Source organism: Triticum urartu, chromosome 4A (assembly GCF_056163025.1).
Source record: "Triticum urartu cultivar PI428250 chromosome 4A, HENAU_Tu73, whole genome shotgun sequence".
Lineage (NCBI taxonomy): Eukaryota > Viridiplantae > Streptophyta > Magnoliopsida > Poales > Poaceae > Triticum > Triticum urartu.
This window is the reverse complement of record NC_141876.1, coordinates 392,010,676-392,037,360: the sequence shown is the minus strand read 5'-3', so window position 1 is coordinate 392,037,360 and position 26,685 is coordinate 392,010,676. Positions and strand designations below refer to the sequence as shown.

General features: G+C 44.9%; 1 protein-coding gene across 1 annotated transcript; it reads left to right on the top strand.

Annotated features, from left to right (window-relative positions):
* The first annotated feature begins 24,180 nt into the window (after positions 1-24,180).
* Positions 24,181-26,065, top strand: LOC125551398 (uncharacterized). Its single transcript, XM_048714622.2, has one exon. The coding sequence runs from the start codon at positions 24,312-24,314 to the stop codon at positions 25,950-25,952; it is 1,641 nt and encodes a 546-aa protein (XP_048570579.2). The 5' UTR covers positions 24,181-24,311; the 3' UTR covers positions 25,953-26,065.
* The last annotated feature ends 620 nt before the right edge of the window (positions 26,066-26,685 follow it).

Below are 26,685 nucleotides of genomic sequence, written 5' to 3'. Positions count from 1 at the left end.
CCTGCATTTTGGGTAACTCTTGGAGGGGCGTTCGAGTTTATATTCCTCGGCCGCGAGGACTTCAGTCCATCTGTCAGCTAGCAGATCTTGATCAGCTTGAAGCTACTGCTGCTTTTTCTTAAGGCTATTTGTCGTGGCTATAAGCCGGCGCTTCAAGCGCTCTTGTTCGACGGGATCCTCTGGCACGACGAATTCGGCATTGTCGAGGCTTGCCTCGTCTTCGGAGGGGGGCATGTAATTATCGTCCTCCGCCTCTCCATCTGTCGCTCTCTCTGGAGGGCTGGCCTTTCCATCCTCCTGTCCTAGATCGTGCTGGAGGGGATTGTTGCCATCTTCGGCACTATCCGGAGTGTTATTATCTCCTGTGCCGGTATCACCACTTTTGCTTTGGCGGGACTTAGAGCGGCTCCGCTGACGTCGGCGCTTGGGTTGCTTTTTGGAGGGGTCATCCTCCACTGTCTCGTCGCCATTACCTTCTTTGGGTGTGTCCACCATGTATATATCGTATGATGAGGTGGTTGTCCAATGCCCTGTGGGCTGTGGTTCCTCTTCGTCTCCCGCACCGTCGTCCATACCGTCGATGTCTTCGGATTCGAAGTCGAGCATGTCGGTTAAGTCGTCGACAGTGGCTACTAAGTGGGTGGTGGGTGGGCAGCGAATTTCTTCGTCATCCGCATCCCAATCCTGCCGGACATAGTTCGGCCAGGATCCTCCTGACAAGGAGAGGGACCTTAATGAGTTCAGTATGTCGCCAAAGGGCGAGTGCTGAAAAATATCCGCGGAGGTAAACTCCATGATCGGCGCCCAATCGGATTCGCTAGGAACGGGCGCAGGCGGTTCGGAGTCCGTGGCCAGAGAAGGATCCGGCAGTCTGACAACACGGCTCTCGTGCAGGGTAAGGTCGATGTTTCGCTTGATCGCCGCTGAGGGTAAGGCCTCCATGGCGGGGTCTATCCACCCGTCCATGGATGGCGCAACTGGCTCCGAATTGAGGGTCGGAGCGGCTGCCGGTGCGATCTCCCAGACGCTGTCTGATGGTAGAGCTAAATCGTACTCATCGTGACCGCGTGACGCACAAGGCAGAGGCTCGAATCCGTCGAAGATCAAGTCTCCATGGATATCGGCCGTGTAGTTTAAGCTTCCAAACCTGACCTGGTGGCCAGGGGTGTAACTTTCGATCTGCTCCAGATGGCCAAGTGAGTTGGCCCGCAGTGCGAAGCCGCCAAATACAAAAATCTGTCCGGGGAGAAAAGTCTCACCCTGGACCGCATCGCTAATGATGACCGAAGGAGCCATCAAGCCTAATGGCGACGACACAGAGGAACTCTCAATGAAAGCACCAATGTCGGTGTCAAAACTGGCGGATCTCGGGTAGGGGGTCCCAAACTGTGCGTATAAAGCGGATGGTAACAGGAGGCAGGGAACACGATGTTTTACCCAGGTTCGGGCCCTCTTGATGGAGGTAAAACCCTACGTCCTGCTTGATTTATTCTTGATGATATGGGTATTAAAAGAGTTGATCTACCACGAGATCGGAGAGGCTAAACCCTAGAAGCTAGCCTATGGTATGATTGTATGTTGTCCTACGGACTAAAACCCTCCGGTTTATATAGACACCGGAAAGGGATAGGGTTACACAAGGTCGGTTACAAAGGAGGAGATATACATATCCGTATTGCCTAGCTTGCCTTCCACGCTAAGTAGAGTCCCATCCGGACACGAGACAAAGTCTTCAATCTTGTATCTTCATAGTCTAACAGTCCGGCCAAAGGATATAGTCCGGCTGTCCGGAGACCCCCTAATCCAGGACTCCCTCAAAAGGCATGGAACACTTTTCTAGAAAGAAAATTAAATTACCTTATGAATCTATTATGAGAGCCACTTATGGATTGCCTACCAAAGATGGCAATACCTAGATCTATCCTTGCTTTTTATGCCTAGCTAGGGGCGTTAAACGATAGCGCTTGTTGGGAGGCAACCCAATTTTATTTTTATTCCTTGCTTTTTGCTCCTGTTTAGTAATAAATAATTTATATAGCCTCTGTTTAGGTTGTGTTTTTTGTGTTTAATTAGTGTTTGTGCCAAGTAGAACCGTTGGGAAGACTTGGGGAAAGTCTTGTTAATCTTGCTGTAAAAAACAGAAACTTTAGCGCTCACGAGAACTGCTGCCATTTTTATTTGGAAAGTGATATTTAGTTAATTATTTTTTTAGATGATTAATATATAAATTCCTCACGTCCAGAAATTTATTTTAGAATTTTTGGGGTTCCAGATCTTGCGCTAGCTACAGATTACTACAGACTGTTCTGTTTTTGATAGATTCTGTTTTTCGTGTGTTGTTTGCTTATTTTGATGAATCTATGGCTAGTAAAATAGTTTATAAACCATAGAGAAGTTGGAATACAGTATGTTTAACACCAATATAAATAAATAATGAATTCATTACAGTAGCTTGAAGTGGTATTTTGTTTTCTTTCGCTAACGGAGCTCACGAGATTTTCTACTTTAAGTTTTGTGTTGTGAAGTTTTCAAGTTTTGGGTAAAGATTTGATGGATTATGGAACAAGGAGTGGCAACAACCTAAGCTTGGGGATTCCCATGGCACCCCCAAGATAATCTAAGGACACATAAAAGCCAAAGCTTGGGGATGCCCCGGAAGGCATCCCCTCTTTTCGTCTACTTCTATCGGTAACTTTATTTGGAGCTATATTTTTATTCACCACATGATATGTGTTTTGCTTGGAGCGTCTTGTATGATTTGAGTCTTTGCTTTTTAGTTTACCACAATCATCCTTGATGTACACACCTTTTGAGAGAGCCATACATGATTTGGAATTTGTTAGAATACTCTATGTGCTTCACTTATATCATTTGAGTTATATAGTTTTGCTCTCGTACTTCACTTATATCTTTTAGAGCACGGTGGTGGATTTGTTTTATAGAAACTATTGATCTCTCATTCTTCACTTAGATTATTTTGAGAGTCTTAAATAGCATGGTAATTTGCTTAAATAATCCTAACATGCTTGGAATTCAAGAATAGTAAAAGAACTTTCTTATGAGTGTGTTGAATGCTATGAGAAGTTTGATGCTTGATAATTGTTTTGAGATATGAAGATGGTGATATTAGAGTTATGCTAGTTGAGTAGTTGTGAATTTAAGAAATACTTGTGTTACAGTTTGTGATTTCTGTAGCATGCACGTATGGTGAACCGTTATGTGATGAAGTCGGAGCATGATTTATTTTTTGATTGTCTTCCTTATGAGTGGCGGTCGGGGACGAGCGATGGTCTTTTCCTACCAATCTATCCCCCTAGGAGCATGCACGTAATACTTTGCTTTGATAACTTGTAGATTTTTGCAATAAGCATATGAGTTCTTCATGACTAATGTTGAGTCCATGGATTATACGCACTTTTCTCACCCTTCCACCTTTGCTAGCCTCTCTAATACCGCGCACCTTTCGCCGGTATCATACACCCACCATATACCTTCCTCAAAACAGCCACCATACCTACCTATTATGGCATTTCCATAGCCATTCCGAGATATATTGCCATGCAACTTTCTACCGTTCCGTTTATTATGACACACTTCATCATTGTCATATTGCTTAGCATGATCATGTAGTTGACATAGTATTTGTGGCAAAGCCACCATTCATAATTCTTTCATACGTGTCACTCTCGATTCATTGCATATCCCGGTACACTGCCGGAGGCATTCATATAGAGTCATATTTTGTTCTAAGTATCGAGTTGTAATTGTTGAGTTGTAAGAAAAATAAAAGTGTGATGATCATCATTATTAGAGCATTGTCCCAGTGAGGGAAGGATGATGGAGACTATGATTCCCCCACAAGTCGGGATGAGACTCCAGACGAAAAATATAAAAAAAGGGGAGAAAGAAAAGAGGCCATAAAAAAGAGAAAAGGCCCAAATAAAAAAATGAGAGAAAAAGAAAGAAGGGACAATGTTACTATCCTTTTACCACACTTGTGCTTCAAAGTAGCACCATGATATTCATGATAGAGAGTCTCCTATGTTATCACTTTCACATACTAGTGGAAATTTTTCATTATAGAACTTGTCTTGTATATTCCAATGATGGGCTTCCTAAAAATGCCCTAGGTCTTCATGAGCAAGCAAGTTGGATGCACACCCACTTAGTTTATTTTGTTAAGCTTTCATATACTTATAGCTCTAGTGAATCCGTTGCATGGCAATCCCTACTCACTCACATTGATATCTATTGATGGGCATCTCCATAGCCCGTTGATACGCCTAGTTGATGTGAGACTATCTTCTCCCTTTTTGTCTTCTCCACAACCACCATTCTATTCCACTTATAGTGTTGTATCCATGGCTCACGCTCATGTATTGCGTGAAGATTGAAAAATTTTGAGAACACCAAAAGTATGAAACAATTGCTTGGCTTGTCATCAGGGTTGTGCATGATTTAAATATTTTGTGTGGTGAATATGGAGCATAGCTAGACTATATGATTTTGTAGGGATAACTTCCTTTGGCCATGTTATTTTGAGAAGACATAATTGCTTTGTTAGTACGCTTGAAGTATTATTATTTTTATGTCAATATTAAACCTTTATCTTGAATCTTTCGGATCTGAATATTCATACCACAATTAAGAAGAATTATATTAAAATTATGTGAAGTAGCACTCCGCATCAAAAATTCTGTTTTTATCATTTACCTACTCAAGGACGAGCAGGAATTAAGCTTGGGGATGCTTGATACGTCTCCAACGTATCTATAATTTTTTATTGCTCCATGCTATATTATCTACTGTTTTAGACATTGTTGGGATTTATTATCCACTTTTATATTATTTTGGGACTAACCTATTAACCGGAGGCCCAGCCCAGAATTGTTGTTTTTTGCCTGTTTTAGGGTTTCGAAGAAAAGGAATATCAAATAGAATGAAACCTTCGGGAACGTGATTTTCTCAACGAACAAGACCCAAGAGACTTGGACCCTACGTCAAGAAACAAAAGAGGAGGCCACGGGGTAGGGGCGCACCTACCCTCCCCCCGGTGCGCCCTCCACCCTCGTGGGGCCCCTGTTGCTCCACCAACGTACTCCTTCCTCCTATATATACCTACGTACCCCCAAACGATCACATACGGAGCCAAAACCCTAATTCCACCGCCGCAACTTTCTATATCCATGAGATCCCATCTTGGGGCCTGTTCCGGAGCTCCGCCGGAGGGGTCATCGATCACGGAGGGCTTCTACATCATCACCATAGCCCCATCCGATGAAGTGTGAGTAGTTCACCTCATACCTACGGGTCCATAGTTATTAGCTAGACGACTTCTTCTCTCTTTTTGGATCTCAATACAATGTTCTCCCCCTCTCTTGTGGAGATCTATTCGATGTAATCTTCTTTTTGCGGTGTGTTTGTTGAGACCGATGAATTGTGGGTTTATGATCAAGTCTATCTATGAATAATATTTGAATCTTCTCTGAATTCTTTTATGTATGATTGGTTATCTTTGCAAGTCTCTTTGAATTATCAGTTTGGTTTGGCCTACTAGATTGATCTTTCTTGCAATGGGAGAAGTGCTTAGCTTTGGGTTCAATCTTGCGGTGTCCTTTCCCAATGACAGTAGGGGCAGCAAGGCATGTATTGTATTGTTTCCATCAAGGATAACAAGATGGGGTTTTCATCATATTGCATGAGTTTATCCCTCTACATCATGTCATCTTGCTTAAGGCGTTACTCTGTTTTCATTAACTTAATACTCTAGATGCATGCTGGATAGCGGTCGATGAGTGGAGTAATAGTAGTAGATGCAGGAAGGAGTCGGTCTACTTGTCTCGGACGTGATGCCTATATACATGATCATACATAGATATTCTCATAACTATGCTCAATTCTGTCAATTGCTCAACAGTAATTCATTCACCCACCGTAGAATACCTATGCTCTTGAGATAAGCCACTAGTGAAACCTATGGCCCCCGGGTCTATCTTCATCATATTAATCTTCCAATACTTAGTAATTTCCTTTGCTTTTATTTTACTTTGCATCTTTATCATAAAAATACCAAAAATATTATCTTATCATATCTATCAGATCTCACTCTCGTAAGTGGCCGTGTAGGGATTGACAACCCCTTATCGCGTTGGTTGCGAGGATTTATTTGTTTTGTGCAGGTACGAGGGACTTGCGCGTAGCCTCCTACTAGATTGATACCTTGGTTCTCAAAAACTGAGGGAAATACTTACGCTACTTTGCTGCATCATCCCTTCCTCTTCAGGGAAAACCAACGCAGTGCTCAAGAGGTAGCAAGTACCTCTCAAACCACCTCTATGGTCCGGAGGCAATGAAGGTTTTCATACAACACCCACGGTTCAATATTGAAGTGTTCCTGAAGAGGACGAAGGACGGACGGTCAATCATCCACAGACACTGGCCTAAAGTTGCAAAGACCTTCAACATGAATGAAGGCTCAGTAACCGCCTTCCGCTTCAGCAGTTTTTCAGATGAGAAGCATATGTCTATATACCGTCTATGATGATAATTTCAAAAGTTTCTACATGTTGCATGTGAAACTTGGTGCTGGTGGAGTTGTGTAATGGGGTAGCTGAGTGCTGAAGCTATATCGTGTTGTAATCTGATGTATTTTAATTATGAAATCCTGCTTCCTTAATATGGAAATGAAATATATTATGTGCTTAATATGAATGTCAATTTAATAAATGGATTATTAATAATAGGGTAATTAGTCTGCTAATGACGAATTAGCCTGCTAATTGGGTTTTGCTATTGCAAACAGTTATTGAGAAAATACTGTGACCGATGACCTCAGACAACGCACATAGTTTTTAGGAACAAACCGTGTTGGATCAATGAACAATCGCACACGACCTTCTCTTGAAAACTGTTTGTGTTAGGCCACCTTGCGCAAATGTTTACCACATAAAAATTCTGTGTGATAGACAACCTTTGCCACACAGTTTCTTCTACGCACCATGTGTGATGCATTTAATAACGCAAACGATAAAATTGTTAATATCGTGTGCAATGACAACGCTATCACAAACGATTTAATGGGGAAAATTGTGTGTGATGTACCTGCGAACGGAAATGTTTTCCGTGAAGCGACTGTGTGGGATGTACATACGAACAGAAATGTTTAGCGGGGACTGACTGTGTGGGATGCACTTGCAACCGGAAACATTTCGCCTGTATAATTGTTTTTTTAGCTCTACTGTACGTATTACCATATTTGAGCGCTCGCCGGCCGTACACGACCTCATTTTGCCGAGCGTGTATGCCAGGAGGGCATATCTCCGGCGGTTTCTCGGTCGTGTGGGAAGGAGCCCCCTATCACCCACACTCACTTGGCGACAGTTCTGTAGCGACCTGACCTCAGACGGTCAAGTCTCTGTGCTTCAGCGTCATCCCTAGATCTGTAATGCTGACACACACAGTACTTTGAAGGATTTATAATAGAGTAGCAATCACACACTTATTACATCGAATGTCTCAAAAGAGAACTTATTACAATAAGTATGGCTTAAGGCCATCTAATTACGATAACAGCAGAAGGCTTGGAAGATAAAGTGAGTCCATCAACTCCAACGGCATAGCTGAGTGCATGACAAACGACCTACGACATCTCACTCGTCGTCTGAAAAGTCTGCAACATGATACGTTGCAGCCCGAGAACGGGTCAGCACATGGAATACGCTGGCAAAGTAACACAAGAGAACAATGAACAGATAAAGGCTATCACTAAATGCATATATGGCTGGTGGAGGCTCTATGGTTATATTGTTTTTGCGAAAAGCCAAATTTTCCCTACAACAAAGGAATATATTTTATTTTAACTATCATGGTAGTTGAAACATCATTGAGAAGGTTCCTCTAACTCAATCCCAATTAAAGTGGTCATTAACATCCCAACAAATTAATTTAGAGTGATGAGATCAAATCACTAATTCAAGTACCAGATACTCAAGATATCCATAATCGGGGACACGGCTAACCATGATTAGTTTATACACTCTGCAGAGGTTTGGCACTCTTCCCCACAAGACTCGATCTCCTCCATTGGATTTCTCGCACTACAGGGTGTTTGAGAAACGGATGACCGAGACACAGTCTTTCAGAAGCATTAACTCTTTACTCTGGGTGGACCGTTACACATACTTTCCCCTACATCTGCTAGCCCACCACTGAAAGAGGTCACACAACATACTCAAATATGCCAGAGCCCATAATGGCTTGTGGCTGCACACGGAAGTTTCTAGCATGAATAATCTTATGATCCCTTTGAGCCTGGGTGGCGGACCGTAGGGTGATCACACAGGTACTCCGGGATATCCTAGGACAACATTGGATTCTCCATGTGCCCACAAGCAATACACCCAGATGTGTATTAAAGTTGCCACCTTAAGTTGAACCATTAATTAACAACTCACATCTGTCATGGATACTCTCAAACTCAAACCACGTCTACGAGCATAGCATAGCAATATAAGCATAACGTAGAAGTAACTCCTAGGGGTTTGGTAATAAAACAGGTAATATGTTCTACCTCATCATCTACTTCCCAGACACACATGTTAATAGATCGTACTCATGCAATGTGTGAGGGTTGGAACTAATGCATAAAACTGGGTGATAAAGGGGTATGATCAAAGTGTTACTTGCCTTGCTGATGATCCGCAAAACCTAGAGACTCGTAGTAGCACGCTTCGCACTCCGGGTGTTCTATCGCAACAAACAATAACATACATAAGCAATCAAGCAAATATGCATGGGGAAAACTCAAATAAGAAGGTCTAACCAGAATGTTCAACTGAAGAACTCCGGTTTGCAAAAAGAATCAAATCAAACGGAACAACGAAACTCAAACTACGAAAGAAACAAGATCCAATTACTAATCTGGACTAAAGTCAAATTTTACAGTACCAGAATCTTGTTCAAATTGGTTAAACAGAAAGAGGGCTCCGAGACGAAGATCTAGGCGCTTGTTTCACCTGATTCGGATAAACGAGCGAAAAGATATACTAGAACGAAGATTAGGGCACAAATCGTGATCGAAAATAATCGCGGAAACCCTGGAAAAAGAGAACTGACGAACAGGCTAACGAATGAACGTTCGTTGTCTGCGACTAAAGGGTGAACATCGTTCGTTAAAACGAACGTACGAACGTCCGCTATTTAACTAAACCGAGAAACACCAAAAAGAAACCAATCTAAAAAAAACTACCTAGGGTTTAAAAAACCGAACGGTTTTCTCACAAAAACCAGCGGCGGCGGCGGAATGGCGACGTGCGGCGGCGCGGCGAAGAGGCAGCGGCGGCAAGGCGCGGCGGCGGCGCTAGGGCGGGGCGGCGCGCTCTAGGGTTTCGGGCGGGGCTGGCGGCTTGCTGGGCCTCGGGGTCGCGGGGGCGCGGCTTATAAGGCCAGCCGGGTCAAGTGTCCAGGTCAGACACGACCCGGTAGGTAGGTCGGTTACCTTTTTTAAATAAATCCTGACACAGAAAAACAAATAAAAGAAATACTAAATGGACTCCAAAAATCCTGAAATAAATTTTCACGGTCCTCTAATAATATTGCGGACAAAGTGAACATTATTTAGACCTCTAATGCAATTTTGAAAAACGCATTTTTTCCTAATTCAGATAAAATCGCAATAAAACGCAAATAAAATAACTTATTTGATTTTAATATTTTCCTCTAATATTTCATTTATTTTGGAGAAGTCATATTATCTCCTCTCATATATTTTAATATGAAATATTTTCGGAGGGGGAAATAATTAAAACCAAATGATCCTCTTTTCAAAATTTGAGAAAACTCAAATATGAAAATAACGAAATTCCCAACTCTCTCGGTAGGTCCTTGAGTTGCTTAGAATTTCGAGGATCGCAAAGCAAAATGCAATAAAATATGATATGCATGAATGACCTATGTATAACATTCCAAATTGAAATTTTGAGATGTTACAAAGCTACCCCCCTTAAGATGAATCTCGTCCTTGAGATTTGGGTTGGCTAGAAAATAGGTGTGGGTGGTCCTTGCGTAGATCATCCTCTCGTTCCTAGGTGGCTTCATCCTCGGTATGGTGACTCTACTGAACTTTGCAAAACTTGATAACCTTGCTACGAGTAACTCAGCTGGCAAACTCGAGAATCTTTACAGGTTTCTCCTCATATGTCAAATCACTATCCAACTGAATTGCTTCCAGGGGCACCGTATCTCTCAGAGGGATATCGGTCATCTCAGTATGGCACTTCTTCAACTGGGAAACGTGAAACACATCATGTACTCCTGACATTCCTTCGGGTAATCCCTTGCATGTCATAGTTCATCACGAAGATCTAGTAGCTTAGTGATAGTGGCTAGAGAACTCTATCAATCACTATCTTATCTGGAAGTTTAACTCCCACTTGATTTAAGTGATTGTAGCACCCAGACATTCTTACTAGCTGAGCTATTCTCTTCCATCTTGTTGGCTAAAGAACTTTTCAGAGGTCTCACACCTCTCAACACGGGCATGAGCCTGAAATCCCAATTTCAGCTCTTGGAACATCTCATATGTTCTATGGCGTTTAAAACGTCATTGGAATCCCGATTCTAAGCCGTAAAGTATGGTGCACTAAACTATCAAGTAGTCATCAAGACGTGTCTGTCAGGTGTTCACAACATCCACAGACGACGTTGTAGGGGTTTGCACATCGAGCGGTGCATCAAAGACGTAAGCCTTCTGTGTAGAAGTGAGGACACTCCTCGGACTATGGACCCAGTCCGCATCATTGCTTACAATATCTTTCAACTTAATCTTTCTCTAGGAACGTATTAAAACAGGGAGCTACAACGTGAGCTATTTATCTACAACATATTTGCAAAGACAATTTAGACTATGTTCATGATAATTGAGTTCATCTAATGAACTCCCACTCAGATAGACATCCCTCTAGTCATCTAAGTGAAACATGATCCGAGTCAACTAGGCCGTGTCCGATCATCACGTGAGACGGACTAGTCAACATCGGTGAACATCTTCATGTTGATCGTATCTTCTATACGACTCATGCTCGACCTTTCGGTCTTCCGTGTTCCGAGGCCATGTCTATACATGCTAGGCTCGTCAAGTCAACCTAAGTGTTTTTGCTGTGTAAATCCGACTTACACCCGTTGTATTCGAACGTTAGAATCTATCACACCCGATCATCACGTGGTGCTTCGAAACAATGAACCTTCGCAACGGTGCACAGTTAGGGGGGACACCTTTCTTGAAATTTTAGTGAGGGATCATCTTATTTAAGCTACCGTCGTTCTAAGCAAATAAGATGTAAAACATGATAAACATCACATGCAATCAAATAGTGACATGATATGGCCAATATCATTTTGCTCCTCTCGATCTCCATCTTCGGGGCTCCATGATCATCTTTGTCACCGGCATGACACCATGATATCCATCATCATGATCTCCATCATCGTGTCTTCTTGAAGTTGTCTCGTCATCTATTACTTCTACTACTATGGCTAACGCTTTAGCAATAAAGTAAAGTAATTACATGACGTTTATGTTGACACGCAAGTCATAAATAAATAAAGACAACTCTTATGGCTCCTGCCGGTTGTCATACTCATCGACATGCAAGTTGTGATTCCTATTACAAGAACATGATCAATCTCATACAGCACATATATCATTCATCACATCCTTTTGGCCATATCACATCACAAGGCATATGCTGCAAAAACAAGTTAGACGTCCTCTAATTATTGTTGCAAGTTTTTACGTGGCTGCTATAGGTTTCTAGCAAGAACGTTTCTTACCTACGCGAAAACCACAACGTGATATGCCAATTTCTATTTACCCTTCATAAAGACCCTTTTCATCGAATCTGATCCGACTAAAGTGGGAGAGACAGACACCCGCTAGCCACCTTATGCAACTAGTGCATGTCAGTCGGTGGAACCAGTCTCACGTAAGAGTACGTGTAAGGTCGGTCCTGGCCGCTTCATCCCACGATGCCGCCGAATCAAGATAAGACTAGTAACGACAAGCAAATTGACAAAATCGACGCCCACAACAACTTGTGTTCTACTCGTGCATAGAAACTACGCATAGACCTAGATCATGATGCCACTGTTGGGGAACGTAGCAGAAATTCAAAAAAATTCTACGCATCACCAAGATCAATCTATGGAGTAATCTAGCAACGAGGGGAAGGAGAGTGCATCTACATACCCTTGTAGATCGCTAAGCGGAAGCGTTCAAGTGAACGGGGTTGATGGAGTCGTACTCGTCGTGATCCAAATCACCGATGATCCTAGTGCTGAACGGACGGCACCTCCATGTTCAACACACGTGCAGCCCGGTGACGTCTCCTACGCCTTGATCCAGCAAGGGGAGAAGGAGAGGTTGGGGAAGACTCCATCCAGCAGCAGCACGACGACGTGGTGGTGGTGGAGGAGCGTGGTACTCCAGCAGGGCTTCGCCAAGCACCGCAAGAGACGAGGAGGGAGAAGGGTAGGGCTGCGCCAAGAAGGAGATGTTCTCGTGTATATGGCAGCCCAAAACCCCCACTATATATAGGGGAAAGGGAGGGGCTGCGCCCCCACCTAGGTTTCCACCCCTAGGGGTGGCGGCCAGCCCTAGATCCCATCTAGGGGGCGGCCAAGGGGGGAAGAGGGGGGGGGGGGGCGCACCACTAGGTGGGCCTTAGGCCCATCTGAGCCTAGGGTTTCCCCTTTTTTCCCTTCTCTCTTTGCCTTGGGCCCTGGTGGGGGGCGCACCAGCCCACCTGGGGCTGGTCCCCTCTCACACTTGGCCCATGCAGCCCTCTGGGGCAGGTAGCCCCACCTGGTGGACCCCCGGGACCCTCCTGGTGGTCCCGGTACGTTACCGATAGCATCCGAAACTTTTCCGGTGACCAAAACAGGACTTCCCATATATAAATCTTTATCTCCGGACCATTCCGGAACTCCTCGTGATGTCTGGGATCTCATCCGGGACTCCGAACAACATTTGGTAACCGCGTACATACTTTCCCTATAACCCTAGCGTCATCGAACCTTAAGTGTGCAGACCCTACGAGTTCGGGAGTCATGCAGACATGGCCGAGACAACTCTCTGGTCAATAACCAACAGCGGGATCTGGATACCCATGTTGGCTCCCACATGCTCCACGATGATCTCATCGGATGAACCACGATGTCAAGGACTTAATCAATCCCGTATACAATTCCCTTTGTCTAGCGGTACGATACTTGCCCGAGATTCGATCGTCGGTATCCCGATACCTTGTTCAATCTCGTTACCGGCAAGTCCCTTTACTTGTTCCATAACACATCATCCCGTGATCAACTCCTTGATCACATTGTGCACATTATGATGATGTCCTACCGAGTGGGCCCAGAGATACCTCTCCGTTTACACGGAGTGACAAATCCCAGTCTCGATTCGTGCCAACCCAACAGATACTTTCGGAGATACCTGTAGTGTACCTTTATAGCCACCCAGTTACGTTGTGACGTTTGGCACACCCAAAGCACTCCTACGGTATCCGGGAGTTGCACAATCTCATGGTCTAAGGAAATGATACTTGACATTAGAAAAGCTTTAGCATACGAACTACACGATCTTTGTGCTAGGCTTAGGATTGGGTCTTGTCCATCACATCATTCTCCTAATGATGTGATCCCGTTATCAACGACATCCAATGTCCATGGTCAGGAAACCGTAACCATCTATTGATCAACGAGCTAGTCAACTAGAGGCTTACTAGGGACATGGTGTTGTCTATGTATCCACACATGTATCTGAGTTTCCTATCAATACAATTCTAGCATGGATAATAAACGATTATCATGAACAATGAAATATATAATAATAACTAATTTATTATTGCCTCTAGGGCATATTTCCAACACCATCGGGTCTCTCCTGAACTGCCATGGTCCCCCTTCCATCACACGCTTCCAATCCCCCAAACAATGGCATTGAGCCAAGAACAAGTTGGGTCCCTTAATGTTGAAGGTCACCCCATGCGCACAAGCCCACGCGTTCCTCATGGAGTTCAACAGAGAAGCATGGCTAAACGGCCGAAGGGTATGAACCCTAAAAAGCGCCATCCAGCGTACGTCCTTGATCAGGTCCTCGAACTCCCCAGATAGATCCAAATCTTCTTCCTCCTCCCCTTGTAACTTGAGATTCTCAAACGCTCCCTCTAGATCGTGGCCATGCTCATACTGGTCCCAATCTTCCTCAACCTCATCCTTCTCATCGTCCGCAACCTTCCCACCATTCATACCCCCAACAACATCATCTCCCTTCACAGCCTCGTCTCCTGGATCGAGCCCGGTACCCGCCGCCAGATCTTCAGCCCTAGCCGCCTCTAGATCTTCAGCCCTAGCCGCCCCTACTTCCGGCATCTCCATCCCACCCCGCACCTCCTGGTCGCCCAAGTTCTTCATGCAGCCTTCGAAGACTGAGTCCCGACCCTTCCTCGATGTCCTTCTCTCAAGCACCCGTCGTCGGCCAGTGAATTCCACATTGATCTTGGTGTACTTCGGCGCCGCCGCCGAAGGAAGAGTTGGACCCTAGGAAACCCTAGGGGAATGGTATACATCTACAGAGCCACGGTTGTAGGCTGACCTGTTTTGGCCTATCGCCATTTTTCTCTTTGTTTTCTTTTCTGGTTTTTTTCCTATCTGTACAACAATCACAGTGTTTTGCGGTTGAGAATATTATTATCATTTTCTTGCAAAACAATCTCATTGCAATTGAGATCCGTTTTCTCTCACAAATTACTAATTCTCCTTGTTGAATTATCTTGCAATTTGATACAAGATCTCATTTAATTTGAGATCTATACAATTCAAGTTTTTCACTTGAGGATCAAGTTTGCAACATCATTATTATTCATTACATTAGTAATGTATATCTGTAGAGTACCTTGTATTCCAGAATAAACTATGATGTAACATATTTCCATGTTATTTTACATGTTGAGATTCATTACATCTATTATTTGCAATTGAGATTTTTTTTATCTCTTGCAAAGATAAATTCAGTACCTCTGCAGTACTGTTTCTTCATTGAGTACGAGGTATTCCGGAATATTTTCTATGATGTATATGTTTCCATGTTAACCACATGTCAAAACTAATAGGTCTATTTGCAATTGAGATTTTCAATTTCTTGCAAATACGGATGCAAAATTCAAGGTGATTTCTTCAAATTGATGTTTGAGATCAGAAGGTAGTCATATGGATCTACTGCCTACGCAGATTATCGATGACTACTGATAAAGCCTCTATTCTGTCATTTCGACATTATGATTGCTTTACAAAGTGCTCTCCCACACATTTTACTAAGTCATGACATAAGGCATTACGAGTGAGTATCTACTGATTTCATCAGATTATACTCTCTAGTGTTGCGAGATCTACTCCATTTTGAAGATTATCTTCAAGGTGTCATATTTAGCAATTTGAGATTCACACTAATGGTTTCAAGATAACTTCTTGAAATACCCATTGATTTTGCTAAGTTCATTACAACATCAACCATGATGATCTTTAATTTACTGGTTATAAATTAATTATCTCTGGTTTACCCATAGAGGTAACATATGGCTATAGAGTTTGAGGCATTCGCCCTCAATGGCCACCACTGCCCTATCTGGGCCATGGACATCATGACCGCTCTTGTGTCTCGTGGGATAATGTGTGCAATCCTGGATTTACCTCTATTTCGGATCACACCACTAACAGAAAAATGGTGTCTTATATATCATATGGCATTAGATTCAGATCTCAGCATCTGGTTATTCTGTATCAGCAATTCCTGGGATACAATGAACCTCAAGGGCAAAGGTTTGAATCTTACTTCAACCTTCAATCCGACGTCACCAGCTGTGACGGGACCCTATGGGCACGGAGAATGTGATGGTTGAATATGCCTCAACCGACATGTTTGGAGACTATGAATAGTCTTTCAATCTCCTGAGTGGTCAATATAATTAATGTCCATTTACGATGTTGTAACAACAACATAAGTATTATTGTCATCATATACTGTGTATCACAATATATTGTATCAGCACTTTGGTACAAATATATTTGTATGTATTATATATATCTGACCGTGATTTTCTTGAGAATCTTCATGTCTATATATAGATTTCTATGGGGGCTGATCTGATGAAAGATTATATGTGCCTTGTGGACATATGCACCACGAACTCTATACGCAGGGAAGTGAAATGTTTCCACTCTCGCTGAGATAAAAAGGAGATATTTTAAAATCGCTAGACGTGATGAGTGAAGGAAATATGCCCTAGAGGCAATAATAAAGTTATTATTTATTTCCTTATAATCATGATAAAAGGTTTATTATTCATGCTAGAATTGTATTAACCGGAAACATAATACATGTGTGAATACATAGACAAACAAAGTGTCACTAGTATGCCTCTACTTCACTAGCTCGTTAATCAAAGATGGTTATGTTTCCTAACCATGAACAATGAGTTGTTATTTGATTAACGGGATCACATCATTAAGAGAATGATCTGATTAACATGACCCATTCCATTAGCTTAGCACCCGATCGTTTAGTATGTTGCTATTGCTTTCTTCATGACTTATACATGTTCCTGTAACTATGAGATTATGCAACTCCCGTTTACCGGAGGAACACTTTGGGTACTACCAAACGTCACAACGTAACTGGGTGATTATAAAGGAGTACTACAGGTGTCTCCAAAGGTACATGTTGGGTTGGCGTATTTCGAGATTAGGTTTTGTCACTCCGATTGTCGGAGAGGTATCTCTGTGCCCTCTCGGTAATGCACATCACATAAGCCTTGCAAGCATTGCAACTAATGAGTTAGTTGCGGGATGATGTATTACAGAACGAGTAAAGAGACTTGCCGGTAACGAGATTGAACTATGTATTGGATACCAACGATCGAATCTCGGGCAAGTAACATACCGATGACAAAGGGAACAACGTATGTTGTTATGCGGTCTGACCGATAAAGATCTTCGTAGAATATGTAGGAGCCAATATGGGCATCCAGGTCCCGCTATTGGTTATTGACCGGAGACGTGTCTCGGTCATGTCTACATTGTTCTCGAACCCGTAGGGTCCGCACGCTTAAGGTTACGATGACAGTTATATTATGAGTTTATGCATTTTGATGTACCGAAGGTTGTTCAGAGTCCCGGATGTGATCACAGACATGACAAGGAGTCTCGAAACGGTCGAGACGTAAAGATTGATATATTGAAAGCCTATGTTTGGATATCGGAAGTGTTCCGGGTGAAATCGGGATTTTACCGGAGTACCGGGAAGGTTACCGGAACCCCCCGGGAGCTAAATGGGCCATGATGGGCCTTAGTGGAAAAGAGAAGAGGCAGCCCTACATGGGCTGCGCGCCTCCCCCTTCCCCCAGTCCTATTAGGACTACGAGAGGTGGCCGGCCCCCTCTCTCTCTTTTCCCCCTCCGTGAATCCTATTCCAACTAGGATTGGGGGGGGGGGAATCCTACTCCCAGAGGGAGTAGGACTCTCCTGGCGCGCCACACCTTGGCCGGCCAGCCTCCCCCCTCTAGTCCTTTATATACTGAGGCAGAGGCACCCTAGAACACACAAGTTGATCCACGTGATCTATTCCTTAGCCGTGTGCGGTGCCCCCAGCCACCATAGTCCTCGATAATACTGTAGCGGAGTTTAGGCGAAGCCCTGCTGCTGTAGTACATCAAGATCGTCACCGCGTCGTCGTGCCGACGGAACTCTTCCCCTACACTTTGCTGGATCGGAGTCCGGGGATCGTCATCGAGCTGAACGTGTGCTCGAACTCGGAGGTGTCGTAGTTTCGGTGCTTGATCGGTTGGATCGTGAAGACGTACGACTACTTCCTCTACGTTGTGTCAACGCTTCCGCAGTCGGTCTGCGTGGGTACGTAGACAACACTCTCCCCTCTCGTTGCTATGCATCACATGATCTTGCGTGTGCATAGGAATTTTTTTGAAATTACTACGAAACCCAACAATGAGGTATTTGTTGGCTCAACTCGAGTCATATTTACTATCCCTGTGGGTACTCGAGTAACATGGGGATGCTTTATTGCTTCCCAGGTTTAACTCGTACCCTACTAAACTATGGAGGTATCCGTCAAAATAGTTTCCATAGCGAAACTTATGATGACAACAAAGAGAAATAACTTCTCCTTACCATATGCAACGGATATGGCAAGCACATTCTTTATGTATCATCTAGATTGTACTACTCATACGAAACAACCCGTAGCACATGTTGCATACGAGATAGTTTTCCAGAGTGTCTTGTACACGACAAACTTGGCATACTCGAGACATTGGGTTGAAATCGAAACTATCCGCAATTCCAATGGTTTATGATTATTATGATGCTAAATTCCAACAATATTTGGATTTTGTGTGCACTACAAGTGACACAGGGAAGCTAATTTTAAGGCTCGCACACCTTAAAGTCTACGCTCAACCACTCAGACTCCTTGAATGCATCAAGTCGAGGTAAGTGGCTTTTCCCAGCCATTGAGTAGACTATCCAGATATTCCATGGTTTTAAAACACATATCTACATGATGGTCTTAAGTGTGTTCTTTATTCACACGAAACCATTGGCTGATTATCCTGGCATCGATTTCAAGCAAATCGAATGGATAACATTGCAGAATTCTCCTTGAGGGCCTTCTCTATGGCTTTTGGATTGAAGTTTAGCAATTTATCCTAATGTCTAGACTCAAAATGGTTTGGTAGAATCCTATCCAAAGAGTTAAGCTAATTGCATTATCTTTACTTTGGAATTGCAACTTGCCAACTTTACGTTGGAGTCATGCAGTTTTACACGCTCATGACAGAACTGCACAATATTATTCCCCTCTATCTTTGATATGTGGATATCTACCAAGTATTTCCTATCTACGGTAATTCGGTTGCATACCGATATCACCACCCGGCATACATCATTGGCCCCTCAACATATAGTTGGGATCTATGTGAGGAATAACTGTATTTCCGTCAATACCTCAAGCCCCTCGCATGGGGAGTTATTCAAGGCCAGTATGCTAATTCAATGAGGAACATTTCCAGGCATTAGGGGGAGATTTCAAGTACCATAAAGAATGCCAGGAAATTAGTGGAATGTTCAACACATTTCTGCCTTAAATCCACATACTCAAAGATCTAAACCATGCGTTGAGAAGATTTGCAACACATTGCAAATAACCTGCTAGATTCATTTACTGACTATAAAGGTGTCACACAATCCTACAATCCTGAAAAATATGTCCGAAAGAGTGGAGGTACCAACTAAAACCACTCAACTCCCCGTTCAAAGCAACAGGGGGAGAAGTACGGTAATAGTACATCAGGATTCAGCTTCTCGCAAGCAAGGATATCAAGGCCTGTGAATCAGTAAATGCAAGTCAACTTCACATTGACAGGCACCTAATGGGTAGTATACACCCAGTGGATGGGAAACCTCCACCAACCTAGGTCATAATGCACAAAATGACCGGGACATCGGAATACCTGACTCAATCGCATTGGGAAATCGCGAGCAGTCACTATGGGTAACGATATTTCCATCAACTATATATTGATATATAGATTCTGGAGAATCATATAACCGGAAGTCTACAATTGTCGACATGCATTTCTCAACTAGATTGCAAAAACCTTTCAAATGATTCAGATCCAAAGACCATGGCCATGGCAAAGTGTGAACAACACTCGGACTGAACTCAAGCAAAGGGTATAATCTAGGTAGAAATGATCTTGCTCAATAATGGGAAGGTATTCATAAGCAATACCTACACCAGTTTTCTTCTGGAAACAGAATTGAGAACAACGAGGTGGTGAAACAAAGAGCAAGTATTGTAGCACAAGGGTTCACGCAGATACCCAACTATTCTTCAGAGGTGGAATCTCTTTCCGATAACTTTATCATTGGCAGTACAAAATCATATATCTCTGCAGTTGATAGATGTAGTTATCACATATCCATGTGGATAACTAGATTCAGACATATATGGTTGATTTCCGATGGAATCACAATTCTGAATCGAAATACAAAATGCAACATACATTGTGTAAAATCAGTAAGTCACCACAAGACTTATTGTTGTCGGTACATATGGTACAACCGACGTAGTGATATCCTTATACACAAGGATTACTCCTACAATGATGATTATCCATGTTTGTGTGTTTGCAATGAAAACACATGTAATCATCTAGATGGCGGAGTTTAAAATGAAGGATTTGGGTGAACCAAAATACCGCTTGTTACTACAACTTAAGCACCTTCATTCATATATTATGGTATACTATGTTGTCTATATCCAAAATATATTGGAGAACATTGTAGACAAATCTTATCCATCCATAACTCTCATGGTAGTTCATTCTCTAGACATAGAGAAAGACCTATTTAGACCAAGAGATGATGGAAATGAGATATTGGGACTCAACGTTCCATAATGCCATTGGATCCACCAAACACAATTGGTTGGTACTCAAGAATATCTTTCGATATCTCCAAGGCATCAAACATCTTGTCCTGATTTTTCAGTTTCCCAGAAACGTGAACACCAATATCATTGGATAGATCGATCAGATCCCCACTATGTCAGATCGTAGACAAGCTTAATGTTCCTACTAGGTGTAGTAGCCCCCTCATGAAGAGTCTTCGAAACAGACCTCATGACTACATCCACCAACCATTATCTCAACGATAATGTTTCTTGTGTTGCCCGGATGCAAACAGGTTACATAATAAGCAATATCACTATATTGCATATCTTGCAAGTCAAATCATGCGATTGATTTGTTCATCGGGTATCTACCAACTTCTATGTTCCAGAAATGTGTTCATAGAATTGGTAGGTGACGGCTTCGAATTTTGCAAGAATCAGGGGGAGTATCTTTCTGAATTGTTCCTGTTCAATGCATCATATTATACTCTTTTTCCCTTCATGAGTTTACTTTACAGGTTCCCGTGAAGGTTTTTAATGAGGTAATATCAACATGAGATCATATGTCATACTTTCAGTTTTCCCCACCGGGGTTTTTAGGAAAGTATATACGACATATTTATTGTCCTCTAAAACTCTATGGGTTTTCTCGTATTGAGTTAAAAGAGACAATAACCATTATATGTTGCATCATATTCTTCTTATTTTTCCCACTGGGTTTGAAGGAGTTTTAGCAACAGATCAAACATCTATCTCCTCACATTTTTCCCATAGAGTTTTTCGAGGAGACTTACTTAAGTTGATGATGATGAAAATTCTCAAAGACAAACCAACTCGGAGGAGCTTTTATGAAGATGATAAAACTACATAGACAAGCGTAGATTAGGGGGAGTGTTAAGACTTAATTAAAACAAGTTAATTAAGGATTAAATCTCCACTTATCCTGACCGTCATATAAATAGACGCGACTTTTGTAAGCGTCGTGTCCCTCCGAATGCGTCTCTTCGGAGACTATAAATATGTAACTTGTCATCATCAATAGACAGTTTTCAATACTATCGATTGTCTCTCGTTTTCTTTCAACACATATGACTTATTGCCTCTGTGTCCCATGAAAAAAACCCCATGAACAAACTCCGCAGTGAAATGATCAATGTGTTGTGTTGAAAAAAAATTCAGAGAAAAACACATGTTCACTTCATCCGATCAAAGATACAATTTTGACTAAACCGAAACTAATTGGAACCAAATCAATTGAAAACGTATAGCAGACAAGAGATACATTGTAAAGTAACATAATTGAGATTCTTAGACTGAAAATTCCCAAGCCTATGGCCGGAATGGAACTCACCGTACTCGGGAACGTGCCCCTGTTCGTGCCGCCGCATGGGCGCCATCGTTGCCTCTCACACAGCGGCGACGTGATGTGGTCGCCCCCAACACACGATCCCTCAATGTACGTCTCTAATAGGTCCTCCGATGACGGCGATCACCGGCCGCCGCAGCCGCCCTAATCGCCCGTGCGTGGGTGAAAGAAAGAAAAGGGTATGCCCGAAGTGCTGAACTGCAACGAGGAAGGATGCGGGGCTTGATCTGCAATGAAGAAACACTCAGGGTCCGTATCGCAAAATTGTCCGCTGAACGTGCGGAGCGACGGGCCTCGCTGCTGAGTGCTGACGTGTCCCGCCGTGTACCGGCTGCGCGTCGCCAGGACCGTACGTGGTCCGTATTATCGAGTACAGGGACTGTAATGAGGCATTATGGGAGTACGAGGACTGTTATAGACATGGCCTGCAAGTTCAAGGATCCGAGATGCATTTTACTCCCTTCTTTTGTATTTTCTCTATGCCTTCAAATACTTTCTTTTTCAGTTCTGCTGGGGCCCCCTCACCCTCCTTGTAAATATGTAGACATGCAAGGTGTTGGGCTCTCTCCTTTAATGAAAAAGATACTGTAGGCGGTTTCCCTGCTGTTTTCTCGTCAAAGAAGATCATTGGTATGTTGTCCAGTTAGGGATGGCAATGGGTCGGGTTTGGGGCGGGTGAAGCTGGTCCAAATCCAACCCATGACCCATCTTCCTACCCTCTGCCCATCCACCAAATTATCCATGGGCATAACTTGTGCCCATGCCCAAACCCGTTCGATACCCACATACCCATGGAGTTCCATGGGCATAGAAAAGTCAGCATGAAACCTTCCCAAATATCAAATCAACTCATCATCATTCACTCACAAATGACAACATAAGCTACATGCATAAGTAGGTAACAAGTAATACGATGAGTCCTTGAGTGTGACATACCAGAGGTTGATTCTGTAGCATATAGCTCATGGCACAAGTTGCATATTTCCTGCCATTTCCCATTGATTCGCTCTTTCTACTATCACTAGCATATGACCTCACATGTCATACGGATATCCATTGGATATCCATGGAGCACAAACTATAACCATGCCCAACCCGGCTGTTCGTGGGTATTCATATCCATGGACCCATGGGCAGAAATGTGCTCCATACCCTTGCCTAACCGGGCCAGGTATCCAGATCCATGGATAAAATTGTCATCCCTATGTCCAATGTGATGTCAGGTAAACCCTGAAACTTGTCTCAAAACCAAAAAATAAACCATGAACTGGAGCTTTAGTTAGCCCGTTTCGTTGTTTTCCTCGCATGGAATAAAGATCTTGAGCCACAAGTTGTGTCTGTGTGCATGTCCAAGCATATGGGAGTGCAGTACTAGCTCTAGCGCCACATTGCTGGGGTCGTGGGATGGCACAATCACCAAATAGAGAGCGTGGCGAGAGATTCAGGAGCTGATCGAGCGGCCAGCTGAGGGCATGTCCAATGCCAAGACTCTTAGGCTGCTGCCAATGCATGGGTGCTTAGATGAGGTGCTGAGCACATTAAATAGCTTAGCAACTATACTTTCCAATGCATAGGTGCTTAGCTTATGGTTGCTAAGCTTGCTTCATTTAATGATTTAGCAACTAAAGTTCTTCATGTATTGGTGGGCTCCTTTCTTTTAAATGTTTTGCCTAGGTTCATGCGTTTAGCATTGGTTCTTTCTGGGGTCACCACACTCATCTCTCTCCTCTTAAATAACTTGTCACATCAAATTTTTTACGTATGTGAAAGGCTTAACACCTGTACAAAGTGAAGCATTGAGAGGGGCCTTAACTGGGCGCTTAACTACTGCCACCTAACTAAGCGCCTATACAGGAGGCTAGCTTGCAACGCGTAAGTGCCCAACCAGGCGCTTATTCCATGACACAAATCGCCTAAGCGTCCGGCTCCAGGTGTGGCATCGGGCGCCCAGGAATTTGGTCAGTGCCGTGAAAATAGCTGGGATTTTAATCCCTAGCGCCTATCTAAGCGTTCCCATTGTGATGCCCTGACACGTACGACATCCCAACATTGAGTAGAGCCTGTTCGACAACACTCCAGCTCCAAAACACGGCCGGAGCGTGCGGAGCGGTGTGGAACACATCAGCTCTGCGGATCTGATATTCGAGAGCGGAGCGGCGTGCAATACAATTTTGCGGAGCGGCCTGACCCTCGCTCCTCGTTTCAGTAAAATCGAGATCTGTTCAAAATTACAGTGCCATTAATAGGGCCTCGCGGCGAAAATGAGATGCCCGATTGGGTTTTGTAGGTCGCGCAGTCCCTTCCGCGTGGGCGTGGCGCTTGCGTAGTTGCGTTGCACGAGAGCCTCTCATCCTCTCGCCTTCAAACCCCATCCATCTCCTCGATCTTACCCCCCGCGGCCCCGCTCCCGCGCCCACGGCCATGGCGTCTCTCTACCACTCCTCCCTCCCGCTCTCCCCGCCGTCCTCCAGCTGCCATGGTGTCCTCTCCTTGGCCCCTCGAACCGCGGCGCCCTTCGTCTGCCTCTGCAGAGCGCCACCGCAAGACAACCACGACGCGGAGCTCCTCGGCGCGCTCCAGTCCGACGGCAATGGCAGCCTCCTCAGAGAACATCCCGCGTCAGCCAAAGTTCTAGAGTCGGGCTCTGCAGAATTGGGTGACGGCAGCGGCGGCGGGAGGAGGAGCTCTCAGGCTCAGCTCCGGGCGCGTGACTGCGCGAGGCGGATCATGAGCCTCCCCATGGAGGAGCGGGTGAAGGTGCTCGACCTCCTGCAGCGCGACGACGCGGCGCTCACCATCTCCGACTACAACGACATCATCTCCGCGCTCGCGAGGGGCGGGGACTACGACTCCGCGGTCGCGCTCTTCAGGGCGCTCGAGCCCAACGGCGTCGTTGCCCCGGACGCCCACTCTTTCGCCATCGCCGTGCAGTGCTTCTGCAGGAAGGGCGCGCCCGACGAGGCAAAGGAGACGCTTGACGAGATGGTGGCTCGCGGTCACCTCCCCAGCGTCGCCGCCTTCTCCGCCGTCGTGGGCTGCCTCTGCAAACGTGGACGCGTCACCAGGGCCATGGAGGTGTTCGACACCATGCGTGCCGTCGGGAGCGAGCCCACCATCCGCACGTACAACAGCCTCATCGGCGGGCTCTGCTACGTCGGCCGCCTCGAGGAGGCGCGGGACCTCCTCAACAAGCTCAAGGACTCGCCCAAGCAGACGGCGGACATCTACACCTTCACCATTGTGCTGGACGGGTTCTGCAAGGTAGGCCGGACGGAGGACGCCAGGGCCATCTTCGAAGATGCCATCCGGATGGGCCTCTCGCCCACGATATTCACCTACAATGCGCTGCTCAACGGCCACTGCAAGGAGGGGAACCTGCTGAAAGCGTATGACCTGCTCATGGAGATGTGCGACAACGATGACTGCCCGCCGGACAAGATCAGCTTCAGCATTGTGCTGCCGGCGCTGCTGCGGGCAGGCGAGATCTCCGCAGCGTGGAAGACTTTCAAACGCATGGAGCACGCCGGGTTCGAGGCGGACAGCCGAGCACTGGACACGCTGGCCCGGGGCCTATGCCGGCAATGTGCGGCGGACATCTCGGTCCTGAAGGACGCCAAGGAGGTGTTCGGCAAGGTGGTGGCGGCCGGGCACGAGCCGGTGTCGTACACGTACTGCCTGATGGCGCAGGCACTGGCGCGCGGCGGCGAGGTGGACGCAGCCGTGGCCATATTGGACGACATGGTGCGCAAGGGGTATGCGCTGCGGAAGCGCGCGTACACGGACGTGGTGCGCGCGCTGTGCGACCGCAGCAGGACGCACGACGCTCTCCGGGTGCTGGCCGCGGTGATCACGAAGGACTTCGTGCCCGGCCGGAACGCGTTCGACGCGCTGCTCGAAGAGCTCAGCCGGCAGGGGAGGTGGCCCGACGCCATGGCCGTGTACGGCGCTGCGGTGAAGCGGGGCGTCGTGGTGTCGCTGAAGCGTCACGTCAAGGAGGCGCTGGCGCGGGATCAGAAGAAGGAAGAGGCGTGGGAATCGCCCACACAGTTGTGTGTCCCATAGTGAGAGAGGAGTGTACTGGATCTGGCTTGACCGCTCCCTCCTCATGCTTCCATCCGTGTTCCCACTTTATTTTACGGCTGTCTTTTTTTTAATCTAATTATCTTCTCCCCTGATTTTAAGGGATGGGGCCGGGGCTTATTTTGTTTCAATCAAATCATGCCACGTATGCGGGAGCACGGGATGAGAGCATGCTGGGGAGCAGGCAAGTCTCCCCACAAATACCTTCTTCTTGGAGGCTTTCCATTCGATGCCGAAGACAATGATTTGATTCTGATGTGCAAATGCCTCATGGGTTCTCGTGAAAGAGATTGTGGCATCACTGCACCGGCAATTTCAATGTTGTTTCACAGAAAGGCGGTAGAACTGAGATTAGGGCATCTTCAACGCCAACCCGCAAAAATTCTTCTGCGTCTGTCCGTAAAGAAGGGGGACCAATTCACGGACACGGATGCGAGAGGTAGTCATCCAACCGTAGCCGCATATATTTTCATATAATAATTAGAATCAACTGAACGAAATTCGTTCAAACACGGCCGAATTTCATATAAACATGACGGATTTCATTACGAATACATTTAAATGGTGCTGGCCTGTTAGGCGGGCTCTGAAGTATAGTTTATACCTAACCTAAATGATTGTCGGCATCCGGTTTCTGTGTTTGACCATCAACCCCAAGAACTGAAGCTTCACCGTCTTCAGTCCCGCCTCGTCGCTCTCCAGCCCCATCTCCGTA